This window comes from Xiphophorus hellerii, chromosome 8 (assembly GCF_003331165.1).
Source record: "Xiphophorus hellerii strain 12219 chromosome 8, Xiphophorus_hellerii-4.1, whole genome shotgun sequence".
NCBI classification, from domain to species: Eukaryota; Metazoa; Chordata; class Actinopteri; order Cyprinodontiformes; family Poeciliidae; genus Xiphophorus; species Xiphophorus hellerii.
The window spans coordinates 16,569,866-16,591,630 of NC_045679.1; the positions used below are offsets into that span (position 1 = coordinate 16,569,866).

Consider the following 21,765-nt stretch of genomic DNA (forward strand, 5'->3'; position numbering starts at 1 on the left):
GACTAAAATATGCTAAGAGGTCGAAAAGCCAAATATGGGAAACTGTTTGTGCTGTGTGTACGCCTACAAAAAGGAGCTGTGATTATAGTTCTTTGGGATTTTTTTCTATGTTCTGCTTAGATTTCTGCAAAACAGTGCACAGACCTGTGTTTTTAAAGTTTCCCTGGTTGAAATAAAATCCTGCTTTGTTCAACTACTCAGAGTCAAAACACTCTTTTCCCATTCTGAAGGTGACTAACCTTCAAACACTAAACATATACTATATTTTGCATATAATTTAATTTTAAAAGTAAGTTTTTATATTCAGTAAATTAGAAAAGTGTTGAAAAGTTGAATTCAGTGACTCAGTTTACTAGGTGAAAAACATTAGACTACACACAGACTGATGTTTTAAAGTCTGTTAATTATAATTTCTACTAACAGATAATGCCAACATGACATTTTAAGATCAGAGTCAAATAACATATTTTTAAAGGAGAAATGGCAGCTTAATGAAAAGTTTTTCCTTGCTTAACACATGCAAGTGGCTTCAAATTATCTTCACGACATAAGTTAGTCCATTAATTACATGAAATAAAATGGAACAGCAGATACACTTTAAAAAACATATGATGTAAAAAACACTTCTTATCGTAATTACGTTTTCAGAACAATGGGGTCGATGTCTGGCAAAAAAAATCCACTCTATTTTAGTCTTTAGATACCTTTTAAGAATCTCTGCTTGTTTATTCTCTTATTCTTTCCCCAGGTGTATAAAGTGCAACATGTGAAAAACATCCTCATATTATGTTTCCACCTCCGGTCCTTACTCTTGTTCTGGTGGTTTTGGGGTATTGTGAACTAAATAGTTCAAATAGTGTGCATAATGAAAATAAAAGAGTTAAATTTTTACATTTAAAACTCTACAATCTAACAAAAATACACATTACAAACCAAGTTTTTAGTGCCACATGTATTTATTTTATTTTATCATCTCAACTCTAAAAATAATTGTGTTATTAACCAATACGCAAAGTTACTGTATTCTTAGAGTCATCACCAATTCTGGATAAACTGTTTATTTTATTTTTTTATTAAAAATGGTTATTGAAGTCATTGCTTTCAATATAATGCAAAACAGATGTTTTCAAAAGGAGATTCTCTATACACAAGGAAACATAGAACAATTAGATGCCTCTTTCCAATGTCGCCCTTATAGGTAACACTAATTAGAACTTAACCAGTTAATATTAATTTGTACTGATATCTAATAGGACTGCATTATCTTGTTGGCCATTTATTATTTTGTACTCAATACTTATTTCAAAAATTGTAAAAAAAAAAAATTGAGTTGATTTCTGTGTATGTGAAGACTTTATATTATTTGCCTCACTTGAAATATTTTTCCAGAAAAAAAAAGTTGACTAGTCCCAAAACTTATTTTATCCAGAACATATACCAACATTCTAAATATTTAAAGCATTGAAAGCAGTTAGGTTAAAACATGAAACCACACGCTTTTTTGTGTCTTGTTTTGTTTTCCACGGCTATTTACATTTTACATAAAATCATAATTTAGTTGCAAACTCACACTATGTATTACAACAATGACTGCTGGACTATTTGTGCTCTATGTCAAAAGTTCATTTTTAAAAGTTACACATAATCTTTAATATTTCAATCGTCTCTACAAGCTTACTTCTTTGTAATCATATACTTAATGTTGGACAGTGACAAATGCTACCTATTTTCTGTAGAAATGAAAAACCGATTGGGGGAAGACCAGCTGTATATTAGTATCATTTCTACAGAACTTCTGGGTAAATTAATCGCAGACTTCCTGGACTCTCATTTCCTGGAGATGTGGTTTTACTGCAACTGATCATTATTAGGTATGTGCTATTAGTCAGAACAAAAAGCAGATGATGAAACTTCTGCTCACCATTTTATTTCATGTTGATGGCATTCTTGCTAAAAGTGGTTTTTGTGAGAAGAATGTTTAAAGGTTAAACAGCTGCACCAACGCTACTTAAACCACTTGGTTAAAACAGGTTTAATCAGAAGCACTTAAACAGACTGATGAGAGATGATATCAGGTTCTAGTAAATAAGATTGTGGATAATAATGGCCATTATGTAAATGTGAAAATTATATTTGCTAATAGAACCGTCCATTTTTAGGATCTGAAGTGTAGTTTTGGTATTTCCTGCTCCAAACGAATCACATTCTAAACTGACTGCTGAAGTTCTTGAAGGATGAAGTCAGAATAAGAAGGAAATGGAAACTTAAATATGCCACACGTTGAAAACGGAGTTAATGAATGCTTTTTGTGAATAAGATAAATGAGCCAGTCTTTCCCAAAATCAAAATTCCCCCATGTCCTCTGTAGATAATTACATCCCACAAGACAAAAACCCCACACTGCCATTCTTCAAATATTTTTGGTTTGGCTGCTGATCAGTTTATGACGAGGTTCTTGTTATATTTGTCTCCTCCTCTTGTTTGAGGCACTTAGTGTGAGTGGAGGTGGCTCGATGTTCAGCTCCCGCCTGAGATCCTCCAGGCTCTGCTCCCATCGCCTCTCGTAAAAGATGCTGAGGACGCAGCGGGCCCGCCTGCCGTTCTGCAGGGCCCAGGGGCCCAAAGATGTGAAGAGTGACTGTAAACGACTAAGAGAGGGAGACAGAAGAGTACGGTTAAAGGCCGTTATCACAACCTCTTTATTTCAAGTAAATCAACAAATCCAGATTGGCAAAGACAGGAAGTCACAGCGAATGAATGAGGAAATATTTAATGATTAACAGACAAGAGGGACAGTTTATAGTTGAACATTATGTTCTCATATACTCACATGCTGTTGTAACAACAACAAACAAGCCACAATGGTGGCTAGTCTATGAATAACGCCCTGGGGAAACCCTAAACCAATCAAAAACCAGGAAATCATCTAAAACACTCCTATATTTTAGTGGTTACATATTACAGGCTGTTTTTCTGTGTTTAGGTCTTCCAGAATCAATTCAACACTAATTATTATCTTAGCTTTTGTTTAAAAATGGTTGATTGATCGATTACTGGTCACAAATGGCTTTGAAAGTATTTGCATAATCCTTGAGCGTCTTCATAAAATGCAGAGTTCAGACATCAATCAAAAAGAAAATCTTGAAACTCAATGTGACTTCTGCAGCTTTGCCAAAGTCAAATGGGCAAAGATTTCAGCCCAGCAAAATAAAACTAATTTAGAAATAGATTTAAATGTTACGTGACGCTTTGAAAAATGGCAACTTGTTATTTTTGATGAATATCAACTATAGGAAATGTGTTATCATTTATAAAATGTTACCATTTTATGTCTCCTTTAATATTTTTAAAATAAAGAGGAGGAAAAAATGCTCGCTAGAAAAGAACGGATACATTTTCTTCTATTTCATGGTGACATTTTTGGGAAATTATGTAACATTGTGAAACATTGATAGATAATTTATTATTCTCAGCCAGAGTTATAAGAGCCATTCTGAAAGGTTCAAAGAGCCGCAGGTTGCAGACCCCTGCTCTAGATGTCTAAAACGGACGTAGACTTGGTGGTTCTACAAATTAACGACAGACTAGCTTTAACTCTAAATTAAAAACAAATAAAAATATATATATTTTATTTTTGTTTCCTTTCCAAATACAGTACAGGCCAAAAGTTTGGACACACCTTTTACTTCAATGAGTTTCCTTTATTTTCATGACTATTGACATTGTAGATTCTCACTGAAGGCATCAAAACTATGAATAACACATGTGGAAATATGCACTAAACAGAAAAGTGTAAAACAACTGAAAATACCCCTTATATTCTAGTTTCTTCAAAGTAGCAACCTTTTGCTGTGATTACTGCTTTGCACACACTCTGCATTTTCTTGATGAGCTTCAAGAGGCAGTCACCTGAAATGGTTTTCACTTCATAGGTGTGCCCTGTCAGGTTAATAAGTGGGATTTCTTGCCTTATAAATAGTCATGAAAATAAAGAAAACCCATTGAATTAGAAAGGTGTGTCCAAACTTTTGGTCTGTACTGTATGTGCTCCATTTTCCTCAGTACATGCACTCAAAATAAAACACATTGGAGTTTGCGATTGTAACATGATGAATGTGAAAAAGTTCAAGGATTTTCATTACTTTTAAGGGACATTAACTTTTCCTCATCAACCTAAAACTTCATCTTTTTGTGGGAACATTCAAGTGCATCGGCACAAGCAGCACTGGTTTAAAATGTAAAAATTTTTACATACATCAATTCATATTTTCTTCAAACAGAGCTAGCTCCTATCAGACATAAGCACCTTGCATTCAGCCGAAGTGGCCCCAGCACGGCTCCCAGGGCGCACATGGGAAGCCCCGTCTGAGCGGCTTCGAACCATTTCACCGCCACCTCACCTGAAACCAAGAAATGTGCAAATTACCAACAGGAAGGGGAGACATCACAAGGGAGTCAGTCAAGAGTGAAGATTTCAGAAAGTCTATTTTGGTTTTGAGTGTTTATAGAGAACTGGAACTGCTGCTCTTTTTAGTTCTATATGCAGCTTGACTCACCCAGCATGTTAGTGGGTATGCCCAGTAAGGTGTGCAACAGGTCATGGACCTCTCTATATCTCAGCATGATGTACGCTAGCTCCTCGTTGTCCACAAACTTCACCTCCGCTCTAGAGTCAGGCGTCACTTTCTGCAGCCAAGTTGCAAAAAACAAAAAAAGAGACAGCTCATCCATCAGAAACAGAGATAAGTGGCAACAGGATGAGACTTGTGATCACAAGTGAAGTCTGGATTTGGATTTCTTAAGCATAAGCAAAGACATACATTGTCCTCCAGAAATCTGAGATACTCTCGTCCAAACGACTCATCTGGTAGGGAAGCCATCTTTTCCAGATCGAGTGTAGACAGACGGATTCTTGGCCTTTCTCTGCAGCGTCAATTTATAACAAAGAATAGACTAAATCAAAATGTATCCACGCAGTGGAAGAATGCTGGTCATTTCACCCCTTCGCCAGATTATTTTTTTTGTTGTTGCAAAGTTTGATCTTTTTTCTACTCTTTTTTTAAAGTTATCTTCTTCTAAAAAAATTATCTGCTGAAAACACATCAAATTAATAGAAGCGATTACAGCAACTTAAAGTAATTTTCTAAAGTCCAGTGATCATTTTCTGTAAGAATATGTGGCTAATTGACTAAAAGAAATAACTTTCTACCATCTGTTACATTTCTACTAGTTTATATGAGGATCAGAAGAGTAGGAGTGATATATGGCCATCAAAACAACAAAATGCAGTGAAATGATGCTGCTTATTTGAACATTTCAATTCAAAATGTTATTTGTAGCCTTTCAAAATATCTAACTACCAGAAGGAATATAACAATAACCAATGATTAAGTGCCTGGTTAAGAAATGGAAGGAGGAAATGGACAGAAAATATAACCTTGAACTGAAAATGCGAGGATACGTTGGAAAAAGGGCGAACTGACCAAAACAATAACATTTAACTTAAACGAGGGCGACTCACGTCAGGATCGTGTAACCCTCGGGGTCATTTTTCATCCGCTCCTTTAGATTTATAAGCGCTAAATGTCCTGTCGTCTCTCCGAGCACAGCAACCATGTCTGTGAAGTCAGCACAGGGATTCAGGGCATCAGTAACACTTTATGACGTTTTTACAGCCTAATTAGCCTCAACATCACAAATTTTAGACAGAATGTATACGAATGTTTATAGGTGTAATGTCTAAACCCACAGAGCAGCTCACTGGTTGTAAATACAGCTCTGTTTTGTTCCTCTGTGCCTTTTAGGGAGTTTTTGTTACATTTGAGCAGCTGCCTCTGAGTCTACCAAAGCATGAGGTAATCTGAGTCATTTCAGTATTGGTTTACAATGTGACTATTCAAACATGTGGAGTTTCTATCACAAGGAAACAGCAAGGTTCAGACACAGAGTACGTACTGCAAGTCAGGATCTTTACAGAAATCTGTGGGCTAAACCTGGTGCTAACTTTCAGCTGACAGGTGTCTCCTCAGCTGTGAGAATTTTTCCATTTTAAGCTACTGAAAGCGAGAAGCTGGGGCGCCATTTCAGCAAAGCTGTTTTTGAATGAGGAAATTAGGATGTGAAATTTATCTACCAAAAGCCCAGTCTTGCTGAAACAAAGAATAACTGATTTTAAAGACACAAAGCTGCCGCAATAAATCACAGTGAAAATATTGCATTACAGTATACACTAGAAGAATACATGCAAGGCCTGGAATACCAAGAATAAAGTTTAACTTTAAGGTAATTTTTCAACTAGAAAATTTAAATATGCCCTTTTTTAAGGTTATACTAGGTTTTGTTTTTGACAGTTTCGCAAACTGTGCTAAGAAATAAAACTGAAGCAACAACGATAAGACTAATTTGGAGGAGAGACGAGTTTAAAAAACGTTTGCCACTGATCAAATCAGACGGGAGCAGTAGTGTTTTATTAATGGATTCTAAACGCCAAAACAAGAATGGAAAATAAAATGTTTGTTTTCACACAGTCAGTAAATGTATTGAAACTGCTTGAACTTTTCTTCACGTGGATTTGTACCGTGTCTGTAGGGGTCCTGCAGAGCCGCCACTCCTGATCCGACGGCCAGCAGTGCTTTCTGGAAGGAGGTGGTCTGGATGTGTCCAGGGTACAGCCCATCATAGCTGTAGGTCAGCTCAGCACCACTAGTGAACAGTCGGTGGACGAGCAGAGCTGAGCCAAAGGTGGAACAGTGTTAAGACGCAGGAAGCTAAACATTTCTACTGCAACAACATGTCAAATGAATGACGACTTTTAATAAGTGACCAGCCTTTTTGGGTTTCTTGATGCTAATTTTAGCTTTTACATGGTTTTTTTCCCACAGTGCATGGTGTATTTTACTGTAGGTCGAGATGCTAGACACTAAAATATTCAGCTTACAGCAATCACGCTGCATTTTTGCAGGAAATGCAACATTTTTCTAGTTTATTTACCTTTTCTCTTAAAACTTGTATCTACACTCATGCATCTGATAGAAGTCAATAAGTAAGTGATGAAATAAAGTAGTGCGAAAACTACGTAATAATTTCATATTACACATTACAGCCAAGTAGAGTTTGGATGCATTTAAAATGTGTACTTTATTTAACCCGGAGACCACCTGAAATTCAAAATCTCATTTACAAACCCGCCAAAATGACAGCAAATCAAATTAGTGCAAAAAAATACAACAAACATGCAAACATTTCAAACACGTTTGAAATATCAAATGTCACTAATCTACCAGCAACACTAAAATAAGTGCAATTACATATTCAACAGTATGATCCAAACATCACATCCAAGCACTTCTGTGAAATTCGGATGTTGCATAAAATGTATACTGCAGTGACAATAGAATTTTAATATAAGAAACATTTCTATTAAGTAAATGAAAAAAAATCTAATTATTTAACTGTGTAAATTAGAGGCATAAATAAACTATCAGAAACAATTAATTAAAACTTTAAATCACAAGTTATACCTCATTAGTTTTGTATTCATCCCATTGTTTAACTTGAAATAATTAACTACGACAATGTTATGTCTACAATTACTACACATATATTTAATTAATTCAACTCTTAAATATATTTGTTTTTGCATCCAAACAGTTCACTGTAATTGCAATATTGCAAGTATAATTCATTATACATTTAATGAAACGTAACTATTTTATGATCAATATAAGTTATTTGATACATTTATCAACATTTAATTAATACCATAGCTCTCCATTGAACTACTGAACCGGATGCTAAAGCTCCAGCCTCTTGCACCGTTCTGTTTTGACTGCTAGAAGTAAGCAGCTAGGCTAACACGCAGCTAAACAGGCAAGCAAAAAACAATTTAATAACCTACTCGTTGCTTTAAAGGCTTTTGCAATTGAGTAGAGAGCAGCGGTGTAAATCCGTACCTTTGAACCATTTAGATGTTAAATAACTTTGCGTTTGATTGAGCCGTATGAAGGGATTTGACAAGCGCTGCCACATTGTTAGCCAAACGTATTGCGCATGCGTCGATGATGCTGAGTCATTAGGGACGGATCTTCTCGACCTGCCGGTTCTTTTGTCTGTTGGAGTCGGCTCCTCTGTCGGTGTCCATTAGTAGATGTTCAAAATGAGTTGTGTATTACTAAAAATTAATCAAACAATAAGTACCATGACATCTTCACACTAAATAAGCTCATAATAAACAAAAGATATATGTTGATATATCAACATATATCTTTTGATATATTTCTTCAAAAAGAAATTTCTGCTTTTTGAAGAAGAAATTTCTTTAAAATAATGGCATGAAAAAGTCCGGTGTTGGGGATTGTTCGTGCATGATTCACCTTGGGTAGTAACTCACCTTCATGATGACAGTGCAGTCTGGAATAAGAAGTATCACTGCATAAAATGTGTATGTCCTCAATGTAAATGATGCGTCCACGGAACATTACTAGAGCCGCTGGTGTATATATATATATATATATATATATATATATATATATATATATATATATATATATATATATATATATATACACCATATATATTATTGATTAATAAAAAATGTCATCTACTTATTTTTTTTTATCACATATGTGAACTCATATTAAATGTATAAAATCTAGATGTATTTATTGTGCAGTCATAGTAATGTTTAATGACAAAGGTGAAACTAATTACATTTGCTCAGCTAAATTTACTTGAACAATCTTTTACTAAACTGTTGTTTTTATTTTTATTTCAGTATATCAATTTAAAGTATTGCTACTCTTATTTGAGTAAAATGTCCAATATCTCTAAACACCAACTTCAGTCAATGAAGAAGAAGCTTGTTTTAGCCAAAAATGCACCAGACACAAACCTACATCTTATGTTAATGTTAGACTTCTTCTTTATACATTAGCTCTGTTGTCTTTTTCCATTTGGAGGTCAAACAGAGCAGTCACTGCAAGCTGCATTGCTCTGTTTGATGATGAGGAAAAACTCGGCGTTTCTTCTGAATTATTTTGCATTTATTTGCGTTAATTCTTTTATTTAAAGTACTTGAATTTACATAAAACATTATTTGTCTGATATCATTTTTCAAACATGAAACCAGATAAAGACTTGTGTACCTTTGCTATTAAATACTCCTTTAATTCTTTCTTGGATTGTTAATTTCTTTACTGGAATTAAATGTGATGTAGTGCTTTTGCTCGAGTACAATTTTGGGAGCTCTGCTACACAACTGCGCCCCCATTTGGTACAATTGTGCAGACAAAAAAAAAAAAACGCAAGCGGAAGTTGTTGTTGTGCGTTCTTTGAACTACGCACAGACTGAACTAGGAGTGTTCGGCTTTTTCTCCGTTCGTGAATAGTTTCGGTTTCCGTCCAACCTAACGTCCAAGACTCCGAGGTTAGTTGACTAAAATTGGTATACACTTGCTCTCTTAAACGAGTAAGTTAGCAGTTAGCAAGCTGGCGAGTAACTTAGAAATGAACTGTATCAATAATCTACTTAATTTTGCGCTGAGGTGAACTACACGCGTTGTTGTTCCTCGTGGCAAAATTAAGTGTTCAAAAGCAGCACGGGTTCTTCCTTAAACCAATGGCACACACACACACACACACACAAGTATACGACTAGAAATTATTTGCGAAAAATAAAAGCGCTAGAGCTCAGAAGAGAATGGCCAGGGTATATATATACCCTTGAGAAATGTTTATATAGTGAACTGACGTCATTCTGGGTGTGACTAGATTGTACAAATACTACCCTCAAAGTTCAGACTGTAAGGATTGACAGTGTTTTCGGTGAGTAGAAATCCTGTTCAGTTTCCTTAGAACTGAGATCGTTACTGACGTGGAGACGATATTGAGCAATATCGTAGCAGAAGTGAGATCAGCGACGGTGTTTTTAGACAGTTGAACAGATGGTGCATTTCTGGGCAGTAACAAAGTTAACAAAGTTGTTACTGCTGCTGATTTTGTGTTTGTTACTTACAATTTGGCAAAGAAGCTGAACTTAGCTTTGTGTATAGATTTGCAGACTTTTTTTTACATTTTACCTTTATTTACAGATTGTTTATATATATATTTTTTTTTTTTTTCAGTTACTACTCATTGCTTTTTTACTTAATGATTTCTAAAAAATCATATTAGTTATGATTCATTTCTAACAATGTTCATGTTAGAAATGAACATTGTCTTGACTTGACTAAATTTGGCAAGAATAGTCAAGTCAAGTCAAGACGATGTTCATTTCTAAATTTGCTGAGAAATCTACAAGGCATGCAACAGTCATGGCTGCAGATCCCTGCCCTTATGACTGACTGCATATCAAAAGTCATTTTCATATTGGCTCTTTGTTAGTGTATGAATTGTATGACTGTCTGAAATCGAACATGAAATGTTTTTTTTTTTCTGTCTCCGACTTTAAGAAAGAGACTATAGTTAGTGATCCAAACTTAGCATCAGGGAATCTATAATTGCTACCTTCAAAATTTATGTTGATACACAAAGTAACCACAGCAGTATCTGCCAAACACATCACACCTAGTTACTGTGTTTATTTGAAAAGTTTTGTACGAGTCATGCAGGTTTTTTCCTTTTCTTTCTTTGCTGTATTTGTTTTTAAAGTTGGACTAGTTTGACTGAACTAGCTGAAACCCCAGTGTTGTGTCAGAGTTTCATGATGGAGAAATATCAGTCATTTCACCAGAACAGCTCTGAGAAAACTTCACAGAATTTCACCAGTTTAGACTTCCAGTTAAGCATAGTACCAGGCCTCAGGCCATAGATGGGTTTCTGCAGAGAGATGTTAAGAATTAACCCAGCCATTTAAGTCATAGCTTGGATGTGTAGAAAATCTCCCAACTCAACATTATACTGTCTAATTCAGCGTTCAGCCTCCTTGATGTCATCCTGGGGGAAGTGTTGTTAGATATGGAGTGATGGACAGATGTCATATGAAATACAATTTATTTATTTGCTGTATTGACTCAAAGTTAAGAAATGTTTTCATGCATTCCAGCTGAAACCGTCTGGAGTTTAAAAATGGTTTTCTGGTTTACTGGCATGGTGTTTTTGCGTGTGTGGTTTCTTTCTTTTTTTTTAATTGGTATTTATTTCATTTCCCCACACAGAAGTTTTTCAGAGGATGTCCTGTCTGTGAGAAAATTGCTGATGTAATGACTATCTTCACAGAAAACAGGATTTGGTTATGTTAAATTGTAGACTCAGCAACATGTGTACTGGTGTAAACCCGGAAAGAACAAATGTAGTTTGTCCATTTATCAAAAATGGAGGGGGAGTCCTTCTAATCATTTTATCTAATTTCCACCAACTTTCAGTTTTCCCCTGTTTTTCTGCTGTAGAAGCGAAAACATAGACATGCAGCGGCTGTGAAGTATAGACAACATCAGTTATGGAAATCAAAAACATGCCCACTCTTTTACCTCAGTGGAATTTTATGAACTAAAATAAGTGATGTTGTGTTGAGAAATTGCTTCAGACTTTTCCAAAAGTAGGCACATTTACAGGGCAAACAGAACAAATGTGGTGGAAAATGAGTAATACCTTTGTCTTTATCACCGATGTTAGCTTCAACACCTAACCATAGACCATAGAAACCACTTTAAATTTCAAGTAAAAAACACAAAAAAGTTGTCACGTTCTTATTGTTGGTAATCAGATGGAAGGAAATGACTAAGTTTCCAAGCATTTCCAAACAGGGAAATGCTTGGGTAGGGGGGAAAATTCATGATTTAGTTTCTTGTAATTAGCAGGTTACCTGACAATGACTGTGAGGGCATTTCCTCTCTGTCTCTTGCCAGTTCTTTTTTTTTACACAGTCGTCTAGTTTTGACTTTCCATGTGTAATCTACACCAAATAACCAGATGAATTTAGTCATTATTTTAGTTGGTTGAGTCTAACAAAATCCATTAAAGAATGCATTTAATTTAGTCGTTGGGCAAAGACAACGTACAATAAATATCAAGTAGGGTTAAAGATTTTCTAGCTATTCATACGGTGGAAATTTATAATTATTAAACTTTAAATTACAAACCTAAGAATGAACTCGCTTTCCTTTAGTTTTTGGTGCAACAGCAACGCCTTCTAACGTAATACTTATATTCTAAAATCTAAAAGCTTTATACAAAAAATGTGCTCAAAGTAGTATTGAGAAAATGTGCTTCTTTATAAATAAAATCCGCAGCATCCACTAACATTTACGTGACATTTACGTTACCCTATCACATAAATGTTAGTGGCTCTTACTTAATCCACCAGATGGCAGTAAAGAGAAAACCAGACCACTTGCAGCATTAAACGTACACTGTGCAGGCGAGAAATGCATTTCAGAATCCAATTTGGGTTCACGTGTTATAAAATACCGATGCAAATGTGAGCATGGGAAAAAGATGTGCACCGAATAATGAAGTTAAAAATACGACAAGTGATATTTTTGTGGCTAACCAGATAAGAAGCTTAGTAGGGTTAATTCGTGTTGTATTCCTGGGTTATATTTCCAAAAAATCTAATACCAAAATACGATATTAAGTATTTTGCAGCCTTCATGCAGATTACTTGTACTGACAAATAGGTGGCAGTGCAGGCGAGGTTATGAGTAAGGGTTTGCGTAATTATTGTAAGTAAGAATCTGAGCATTACAAAACCACTTTCGAAGTTCGCACAACATTACGAGAATTATTTATATTCCATGCCACAAATTTTGTTACATGACTTTTAGGACTTTTTGCAAAGATCTCTGTTACATCAGGACTCACGTTGTGTAAAGTTGTTCTGGAGAAACCAGGTCAGCAAGTTTTATTCAACAGTTGAAAAATTATGCTTACATGCATAGTCTTGTATTGTTCAACTGCATAGAAAACAGATTTTTGTGCATTGCTTTTATTGAAAAAGTTAGTTTGGAAAAAACAAAACATGGGATACAACACTTAAATAGGAATAAGAAGAACAGCATGCTTTCATGTTTTTCTTTCTGTACTTAAACCTGCACAGCTTTCTGTGATGCAGTAGACGTTTTTGAATATAATTTGAAAAAGCTGAAACCTGGCCACAGCTGTTTGCAGTGAAACAGAGACACATGTTTATGATGGTTTTTTCCTGGTGGTTCAGTAGTAAAATGCAGTAATCTGGAATCTGCTAGTTGGTTTTCCCCTCTGTAACCATCTGTTCTGCCTTGATAGATCCAATAACACAATTAGGAAAAAGCACAAGATCAGAAAGTCCAACTGTACCAGAACCAAGACATTCACTTTAAAACCAGAAGAAAGAGTTTCTGACAACTTTAGTAGTTTGTTTTTCATTTTCAAGTTGGACAACACAATTTTGTATTGGTATCAACGCATCCCATGTCTCACGCAAACAAAATATTTCTCTGGAATTTTATGAGCATAACTGTAGAAGTAGATGATGGCTGGTTTTCAAATTTTATACAAAATAAAATTGAAAAAGAATGGTGAGCATTTGTATTTTAATTTCCTTCAGTTCATATTTTATAGAGGGAAGTTTTGTAGGAAACTCGGTGAAACTTGGTGGTGTCATGATGTAGGGAAAATTTTCTTTAGTACAAACAGGGAAGCTAATCAGTTGATGGTGGCTAGCCTGACTTTTGTGTTGGTCTGTAAACTCCCAATGAAATCCACTGCAGTTTGTGGTTGTAAGTTGAGAAATGTGGAACATTTTCGGCGGTTTGAATATATTTGCAAGTCAAAGCACACATTGGGAGTGTTGACCTCTGTTTTCTGCTGCTTTTCTTCCACAGTTTGGTGCATCGTCAGTTTCATGGAGAACGATGGCTCGCATCTCTTTGGACTCTCAAAACTCTTTACCAGGAATTCCTTTGAGTGTGCTGTCTGTGCCCATGGAGAATAAGTACAAATGTCAGCAGTGTCTCCAGGTCCTGAGGAAACCTGTCCAGGCTCAGTGTGGCCACCGCTTCTGTGTGCACTGCTTCAAGCTGCTCACCAGGTAGACCGAAGGTCCTTAGACCACCCACCGGTTTATGACGTGTGACCTCCTCCTCCCCCAACACTCTGCCGGCTTAATGCTTCCCCTTATTAGTGGATATGCCTCAGCACCATCCCGCGTTCTTGTCTCTGCTCCAGCCTGGATTTGCTTTTTTGCACCCAGCGTTGTTTTCTTAATGCTGACTCATTTCTCATATGGTTGGACTAAATCTGATGAATCACGAGGATCTGGTCATGCTGACACATTTCGGCTTTGCTGACTCCTTCCAAGGTGTTTCTTTTTTCTTTTTTTTTTTAATCTACCCATTTCTTTCCTTCTCACCCATTCAACAGTTGTTTCTAAACACATCAGCGCTGATAATAATACTCTACTTTGTCATGTTATGTTTAATGATCCACAGAAGTGTCATTGAACATAAAGAAAAGATGACATGTCGGTGAAAATGACTCAACTTTACCACACATAGCATTGCTAATTAAGTCAAGCAGTTAAACTATGATTCATTGGTGTAATCCTGGAAGCTTATATCTGCTAAAAAGCTTGTGAAATTTTAGTTTTGCAAGGCTTCTGGTGTCAAAGTACATCAGTGTGGCAAGTTGATCACATGACATCCCCTTATGAACTAATGTGTGTCCAGGTTCCAGGTGTCTGAATGTGGCTAATATTTGGTTTTTAGCTTCAAAAACCAAATGCATTCAGTGTGCTTCCACTCTACATCCCTTCTATATAACTTCTGTTGATCTACTTGAACTGTGATCTGTGTTGGTGAGGAGATGATGGGGGAGCAGGTCTTAGTTGCTGCTTAAACAGGCAAATCACAATCCCTTTGTTTTTATTAGCGCTGGTCCAAAGCCTTGTGAAGCCTGCCGCCAAGAGGAGATCTATGAGGAGCCCATGTCCATCCTGAACAGTAATGAGGTGAGTTTCCAGAGAGGAGTAAGACGACTGTAAAAGTGCTTTCGGTCACGTGTTATGCTGTTCCAGCCACGTATTTTAATTGATTTTATTGATAGACCAAAACACAAGTAGTCCATGATGTGAGATGGCCACAAAAAGACACAGTTTTCAAAAAAGATCTTAAAATTGTGGATAAGATTTGTATTCCACCACCTTTTACTTTGATATTTCTAAGATCCAGTTCAACTAACTGCCTGCCTGAACACAGTAACTCTGAATACTAATAAATGTTGTACTTTCAGATTTCTGGCTTTCAAATATTTGAAAAAGATGTTTAATTTTCCTTCTACTTGCATTATTTTGTATTGATCATTCACATGAAGTGCATTGCAGTTTGTTTTGTAACGTGAAGAAAGGGTTGTGAATACTTTGGGAAGGCTTTGTGCTACTCATTTAAACCAAAGGTGATTGTTTGACCACACAGTCTGAAGGGAGTTTCCACAACCACACAATGAAGTGCACTGTGTGTTCTTGTCAATATAATTACTGTCTTTATGTCCACTGAATGCTTTGTTGTTGCCCCCCGCCCCTCTCCCTGTCCACCAGGCGTTTCCAGACAACGCAGCCGGGCGAGAAATAGCGAGTCTGCCTGCCAGGTGTTTGAACCAGGGCTGCAGCTGGACTGGATCTATAAAAGAGTACGAGGTGAGGTGTTAAACTGAACCGCTCTTGTCTCGCTTTGACCTCATGTTAAGCCTTATGTCGCGCTAAGGGGTCAGGTTACCCCAGGTTAACTTGTGGACTGCGCTATTCATGTCTCTGTGACCTGAACTAGCTATCCTTGGTGCATGTTTTTCTCAATAAGCTCACTATGACCTCTATGTCAGGCATGTTGCTTCAATTCATGCTCTGCAGAACAGGAAGTGAAACTAAACATGCAGGCTGGAAAGTCCCTTACGCGTTATTCACAAACAACTCATTGGAAAGTACCAGAAGAAAGGCCATCTGATATAAGGGAGGAGAAATAGACCATGGAGGATTTACTGACTGTAAATCTGCCCTATGTAGGGAGACTATCGAGAACTAAGATTAAAATTTGATGGTGTGGAAATACGAGGGTTAGAAAAGTCCCGGTAAATTATGTAAACAATATTTTATGTTGCTGATTACCAACTTGTCTGCAGTTTGTTTGTGTTGTAAATATGTCTGCCAGGATGTAGTTAGTGGGTTGGTTTTTGAAGGAGATGCTAGATGGACGTCATATTTATATAAGGGGAGTTTACCAGACACTGCAGTCACATTGAACTCTAATCCCTGACGATACAGTGGAGATGTGCTGCTACGTTTTAAAATGTTGTGTTGGGAGGATATATATTTGGTCACAACATTTTGCATGCTGTGCAAAATAAAATGTCAGCGTGTCGGTGAGACGTCCTCTGAAGAAGCATAGGCAGATCAAAATGTGCCGTTGGTTGTTCGTTGTTGGAAATGATTGCCAGGTGCAACACCCAAATATGTGTCAATGACAGCCGCTTAGTCACCGTCGGCTGAGAAACAGACGGCTCTCCCAGCGGCTTTCCGCACCCGGCCGAGAAGGCAGTGCTGCTTTGGAAAAAGATGCTAATTGTGGCTAACCCGTTCTTTGAGTGGTGAAGTGCGGGCAGATTTCTCACAAGACACCACTTCAAGATGACTCATTTTCACTTTGGTTTTTGGATTTATGGGTGGTGAGTTTTAAAATGACTATTCAAATCGAAAAACATGCAACATACCTGACTGTTTCGCTGAGCCGCTCACGCGTGAACGTCCCCATTCATTAGGAGAAAGGACTTCCTGTTAAACCTCTTCCTCCAAACAAGCTCTGCCCCTTCCTTTGTCGCAGTGTTTAAGTGTAGTTATGCCGCCAAATGACTTGCAGATTTGAATCATTTTGAAAAAAAACCCAACTTGTTTCTGTGTTGCCGTTTTCGTTTCCCTTTTTATATTTCTTCACTTCTCAACATGTTTGTATTTACATAATACAGGCATGTATTATATAAATAACTGACTTCTTTATAACTTTTGTTAAAAGTACGTTTTTTGAAAAGGCCTTTATATAGTTTCATGTTTCACAATAAAAGATTAGCATTTCATTTTTATATATAAATCACTCTTTTCTTTTTCTGTTTTTCTTTTGAGTTCTCAACAAAAGAAAAATGTCTGCTTAAAAGAAGCAAAAGTAAAACAGGTTTTTAATCTTGTTTGAAATACCAACACACCCTGTACCACACCTGTTAAGTTAAGAGTATAATTTGTTTTAATACATTTTCAGTGACTTATAAAAGAGAAGTGTTCCTTTTTTATTTTCAAATCTTATGAGGTTTAGTTGTCGTAAATTGGACATACTCGCCACAATGCTCGTCTGGCAGTCGTGAACTGAAAGATAATGAAACAAATGGCCGACATATTTACCTTGCGTGAGAACTGCTTATAACATCAAATCACCGTCTTCTACATCTTCAGGCTCAACATGAAGGCCGCTGTGAATACGAACGGGTGCAGTGCGAGGCCTGCCAGGCCTCCATCCTCCTCAAGGACAAGGACAGACACAACGAGAGAGAATGCGAGGCGAGAACGCTCAACTGCAAATACTGCAAAGTTACATTCAACTTTAAGGACATTAAGGTGAGAAATGTTCTGAGCATTAAAAGCAGTTTCCTGGTATTGTGTTTGCAAACATGAGCACGGATGATAACGTTCTGATTTATGAAAACATTTTCAGGCCCACGATGAGATCTGTCTCAAGTTTCCCTTACAATGTAAAGATTGCGGCAAGAAGAAGATCCCCAGAGAAAAGGTTAGAGCTGTTCTGCTTAGAAGTTTTTATAGCATTTAATCTATGCTTAAGAAAGGAATGAGATTAGAAATTAGAAATAAACCACTCAGCCCATATCATGAATGTATGCAAATGTCTGAAAGGAATATCATATCTAAACATGTGATTTTAATAGAAATTAACATGCACAGCACTATTTACCATTGATAATGGCCATTTTAACAGAATTAAAAGATACTTGGGTTTCTGAATAGTGAAACTTACTCATCTCAAGCTGATAATTCCCCTGTTTGACCTGTTAGTTTCCTTCTGACTGAGTATCATGTCGTTGGCTTTTACTTTTATTCCTGCACTGACTCCACGCTAACTCTTCACTTTCCCTTTTGCCTGCTCTCTCTTCAGTTCAGTGACCACATGAAATCCTGTGTCAAGTCGAAGAGCGCCTGTCCATTCAGCGAAGTGGGCTGTAAAACTGTGGTATGTGCAACAAACTACTCCGTTATGTTAAACTTTAACATCAAATGCTGTTGTAGCTTAATGCAACTGATGAAAAGGCTTGGAAGCTCTGTTTAATCCATGTCTAAATAAAACATGATTCATCTCCACTCAAAAAGTATAAAGAATAAATATATCAATTATTCTGACAATTAATCAAATTAAAAAATGGTCACATTTAGCAGATTTTTCATTAAACTGCTTAAGCTTATTTAATAAAGTATTCGAAGAAAATGCAAATAAACAAATATTTCAATTCCTTTTTTCCTCCAATAACAGTATTCCTTTAGTGAATGCTTGATCATTTGTATGCATCTGCAGCTAAAGAATACTTCTGACATCAGCATGTGAAAAATGTTTTATAATTGCAAAATGTATTTATTGTTTGTACAGTTTTGGCTAAATTACTGCTCTGAGAGTTTTGTTCTTTCAGTAAATGTCATGTTTTTTTTCCAGTCTGTCTACTCCAGTTGGCAATTATTCGATTACTAATTAAGTTGACAATTATTTCAGTAATCGATAAATCTGATTAACTGTTTCAGACATGCAAGTTTTACATCTTATGGTTGAAATTAATTGATAAGCAGACACAGCAGCTGTCTGCTGTCAGTGACAATTATATTTTCTCACGTCCAAACATGACTAATGAGTTCACATAAAACGCTCCAATGAATGTTTGGAATAGTTCTGCCTGTTTACATGCACTTCACACCAGATTAGTTGGAAGTGTGGGCAGTTCAGAAGAAGTTCTTTGACCAACGTTCAACCACATTTTTGTAATACCTGAGAGAGTCTTCAGATGCTTCTCATACCTGCTGTCAAAGTCTGGAATATTTTTCATGAAAACCGATGAGAACAATTTGGGGTTTTTTTTACATCTCTGTTCATTAAATAATTTAAAACTGTCCCTTATGGGTGCGGCGCGGCGCTGCCTCATGGCGAAGGCGTGACCCTTGCATCGAGGGTGACGCGGCAGTCACAGGTTCAGGTCTCAACTTGATGACTTTTGCCTCATGTATGGGCATAAAACATGATTTGCTGACGTTGTAGACATCAAATTTAGTTTGTTGTTCTTTTTGACAGAGTTTTAAAAGCATTTTCTGTCTGCTGAAAGAAATCTTAATACTCTTCCTTCTTCTTGTTCTTAGATAGAGAACGGGAAGCTGAGCGACCATGAGCACAGCAGCACCATGGAGCATCTGCGTCTGCTGCTGCCGATGGTGCTGACGATGACCCATCCGCGAAGTGAAGCCCTCGGATCCGGGGAGCTGCAGGAGGACTCGGGTCTGGGTCTGTACAGAGCTCCTGAGGAGGGAGACGGAGCTGCAGCCGCCGCACAGCCTGTAGACCTGGAAAAAAAAGTGAGCCTCTCTTCCAAACTTTATGGCTTCTACTAATGGACACAAATGAAGGCAGGCTGTTACATTTACCAAATAAAAAACACATTAAATCAAGTTCTACACTTCCTATTTTAGGGAAGTTGTAGAAATTTTTTGTTAAATGACAAAGAATGCTGCAGAGATTGATTTTGACTTTCTTCAATCTGAAAAGTCTACATTCATTCTTTTTTATTTGGTGGAACTGCCCTTTAGACCACAGGTATAATTTCATAAGCCGTAGCTAAAATCTATTTTAGCCCATTCACTCTAAAACATGGACTTGTTCTTAAGCCTCTTTGAAACTAATTTGATTCTTTGCTGAGGACCACAGTCCTGCAAACTTCTCATTTTCTCAGAATGCAGCAATAAAGAATCTTTTTGTAATGGGAATCCTCTTTGACTTAGAAGAAGTTAAGTTTGATTTAAACTTAACTTCTTCTAAGTTAAGGAGTTTAGATTTTCAATAAGGAGCCAGTTATTTTCAACTGTATTACTTTTCGACTGTATTTACAGGGATTATATAATGACTGTTGCTATTTTCCAACAGGTAATTGCTTTAGAAAACATTGTGTGTGTCCTGAACCGGGAAGTGGAGCGCAGTTCGCTCACCCTGGAGGCTTTCGCCCACCAGCATCGACTAGACCAGGAGAAAATTGAAAACCTGTCGAACAGAGTGCGGCAGCTCGAGCGAACGGTGACCATGAGAGACTTGCAGCTGTCGGAGACCGAGCAGCTGGTGCGCGAGCTTCAGAACTGCACCTACGACGGGATATTCGTCTGGAAAATCAACGACTTCTCCAGGCGCAGGCAGGACGCCGTGGCCGGCCGAACGCCTGCCATGTTCTCACCCGGTAAGACGAGAGACGGGATCGCTGGGATGGATTCTGACCTCATAGAAAGATTTTTGTGATTGTGGGGAAAAAAGAGCACGTGGTTGGTGTGATGGTTTTTTTTTTTTTTGGCTTGCAAGATTGGGGAGATTCCGCATCTCTATGATGATGTTTATTTTCAGCGAGGGAACCAAACTGAGTCTGATGACATTTCAGGATTTTGTCTTTTGTTCTAATTCCTTTTTTTTCCCCTCTCTCTCTTTACAGCATTTTACTCCAGCAAATACGGCTACAAAATGTGTCTCAGGCTTTATCTGAACGGCGACGGGACCGGACGGGGGACGCACCTCTCCCTGTTCTTTGTGGTCATGAAAGGAAAGTGCGACGCTCTGCTAAAGTGGCCCTTCAGTCAAAAGGTGCCGTAGATTAAGAATCATTTTTCCCATCGGTGTTAATCGTCCTCCTTATGAAAACAGAAGCTGATTTTCTCCTGCTTCCTTCCCTCCGCCCAGGTGACTCTGATGCTCCTGGATCAGAACAACAGGGAGCACATCATCGACGCTTTCCGACCCGACATCTCCTCCACCTCCTTCCAGCGGCCGATCAGCGAGATGAACATCGCCAGCGGCTGCCCGCTCTTCTGTCCGCTGGCTAAGCTGGCCGGCAAGAGCCCATATCTGAGAGATGATACGATATTTATCAAAGCAATCGTAGACCTCACAGGCTTGTGATGTGCACTGTGGAAGATGCACTGAAATTCATGGAAATATTCCTCAGAAAATAATATTTGCCTATATAATTAGCCTAATATTGCTCCATATCTATATATATATATATATATATACATGCTAATAATATATGAATAATAATGGTTGATAAACAATAATAATAAACTATAGATACAAATAAAAAAATATATTGTATTATTATAATAAAAGTCAGACAACATGTAACTGACTGTAGCATATCATAAAATATCTTTTATATGTTTTATTATAAAATTATAGTGATAATAGTGCTTTTATTGAAAATTATTGCATAGCTTTCAAACCATTTATGAGAAAAGTTGAACTTTTCCCTAGAATAAAAATGGCAAGATAAATGAAAATTGTACAAATGATAAAACTTAACATTACATATAGAAATGAAAGCTATGACTTTCTTTAAAGGGGTATTTTAATGAAAAACACTATAACAATACCTCAGGATGTAAATTGAGTTGTGCAACTTCATTTGCTAAAATGGGTTTTGTTTGTTTTAAGTAAAAAAAAAGCATTTTAGGCTGAAATGTTTGTTAAACCACTTTGGGAGATTTACCGTATTTTCCGCACTATAAGCCGCACC

The 21,765-nt window shown here is 37.0% G+C and overlaps 2 protein-coding genes across 4 annotated transcripts; one reads left to right on the forward strand and one right to left on the reverse strand.

Moving 5' to 3' along the window:
* Positions 1-1,511: 1,511 nt before the first annotated feature.
* On the reverse strand, positions 1,512-8,183 carry coq4 (coenzyme Q4 homolog (S. cerevisiae)). Its single transcript, XM_032570847.1, has 7 exons — positions 7,953-8,183; positions 6,578-6,730; positions 5,522-5,618; positions 4,821-4,923; positions 4,557-4,686; positions 4,307-4,400; positions 1,512-2,648 (listed from the first exon to the last, which is right to left on the reverse strand). The coding sequence occupies exons 1-7, from the start codon at positions 8,026-8,028 to the stop codon at positions 2,459-2,461; spliced, it is 843 nt and encodes a 280-aa protein (XP_032426738.1). The 5' UTR covers positions 8,029-8,183; the 3' UTR covers positions 1,512-2,458.
* A 1,118-nt stretch (positions 8,184-9,301) lies between these two features.
* traf2b (Tnf receptor-associated factor 2b) lies at positions 9,302-21,558 on the forward strand. Of its 3 annotated transcripts, none has more exons than XM_032570794.1 (11): positions 9,302-9,424; positions 13,800-14,005; positions 14,845-14,923; positions 15,509-15,607; positions 17,405-17,566; positions 17,664-17,738; positions 18,120-18,194; positions 19,361-19,573; positions 20,139-20,442; positions 20,689-20,837; positions 20,934-21,558. In XM_032570794.1, exons 2-11 carry the CDS (start codon positions 13,830-13,832, stop codon positions 21,150-21,152), a joined length of 1,551 nt encoding a protein of 516 aa, XP_032426685.1. In that variant the 5' UTR covers positions 9,302-9,424; positions 13,800-13,829; the 3' UTR covers positions 21,153-21,558. The 3 variants fall into 3 exon arrangements, with proteins under 3 accessions (XP_032426685.1, XP_032426686.1, XP_032426687.1); XM_032570795.1 differs by lacking the exon at positions 9,302-9,424 and adding an exon at positions 9,684-9,822; XM_032570796.1 differs by lacking the exon at positions 9,302-9,424 and having other exon boundaries at positions 13,890-14,275.
* Positions 21,559-21,765: the final 207 nt, after the last annotated feature.

Coding starts and splice junctions, on each gene's coding strand:
- coq4 (XM_032570847.1), bottom strand. CDS start 8,028: ATGTGGCAGCGCTTGTCAAATCCCTTCATACGGCTCAATCAAACGCAA. Junction 5,619..6,577: donor GCAGGACCCCTACAGACACG/GTACAAATCCAC, acceptor CTGACTTCACAG/ACATGGTTGCTGTGCTCGGA. Junction 2,649..4,306: donor CCACTTCGGCTGAATGCAAG/GTGCTTATGTCT, acceptor TCCCTCTCTTAG/TCGTTTACAGTCACTCTTCA.
- traf2b (XM_032570794.1), top strand. CDS start 13,830: ATGGCTCGCATCTCTTTGGACTCTCAAAACTCTTTACCAGGAATTCCT. Junction 17,739..18,119: donor AGAAGATCCCCAGAGAAAAG/GTTAGAGCTGTT, acceptor CTCTCTCTTCAG/TTCAGTGACCACATGAAATC. Junction 20,443..20,688: donor GCCTGCCATGTTCTCACCCG/GTAAGACGAGAG, acceptor CTCTCTTTACAG/CATTTTACTCCAGCAAATAC.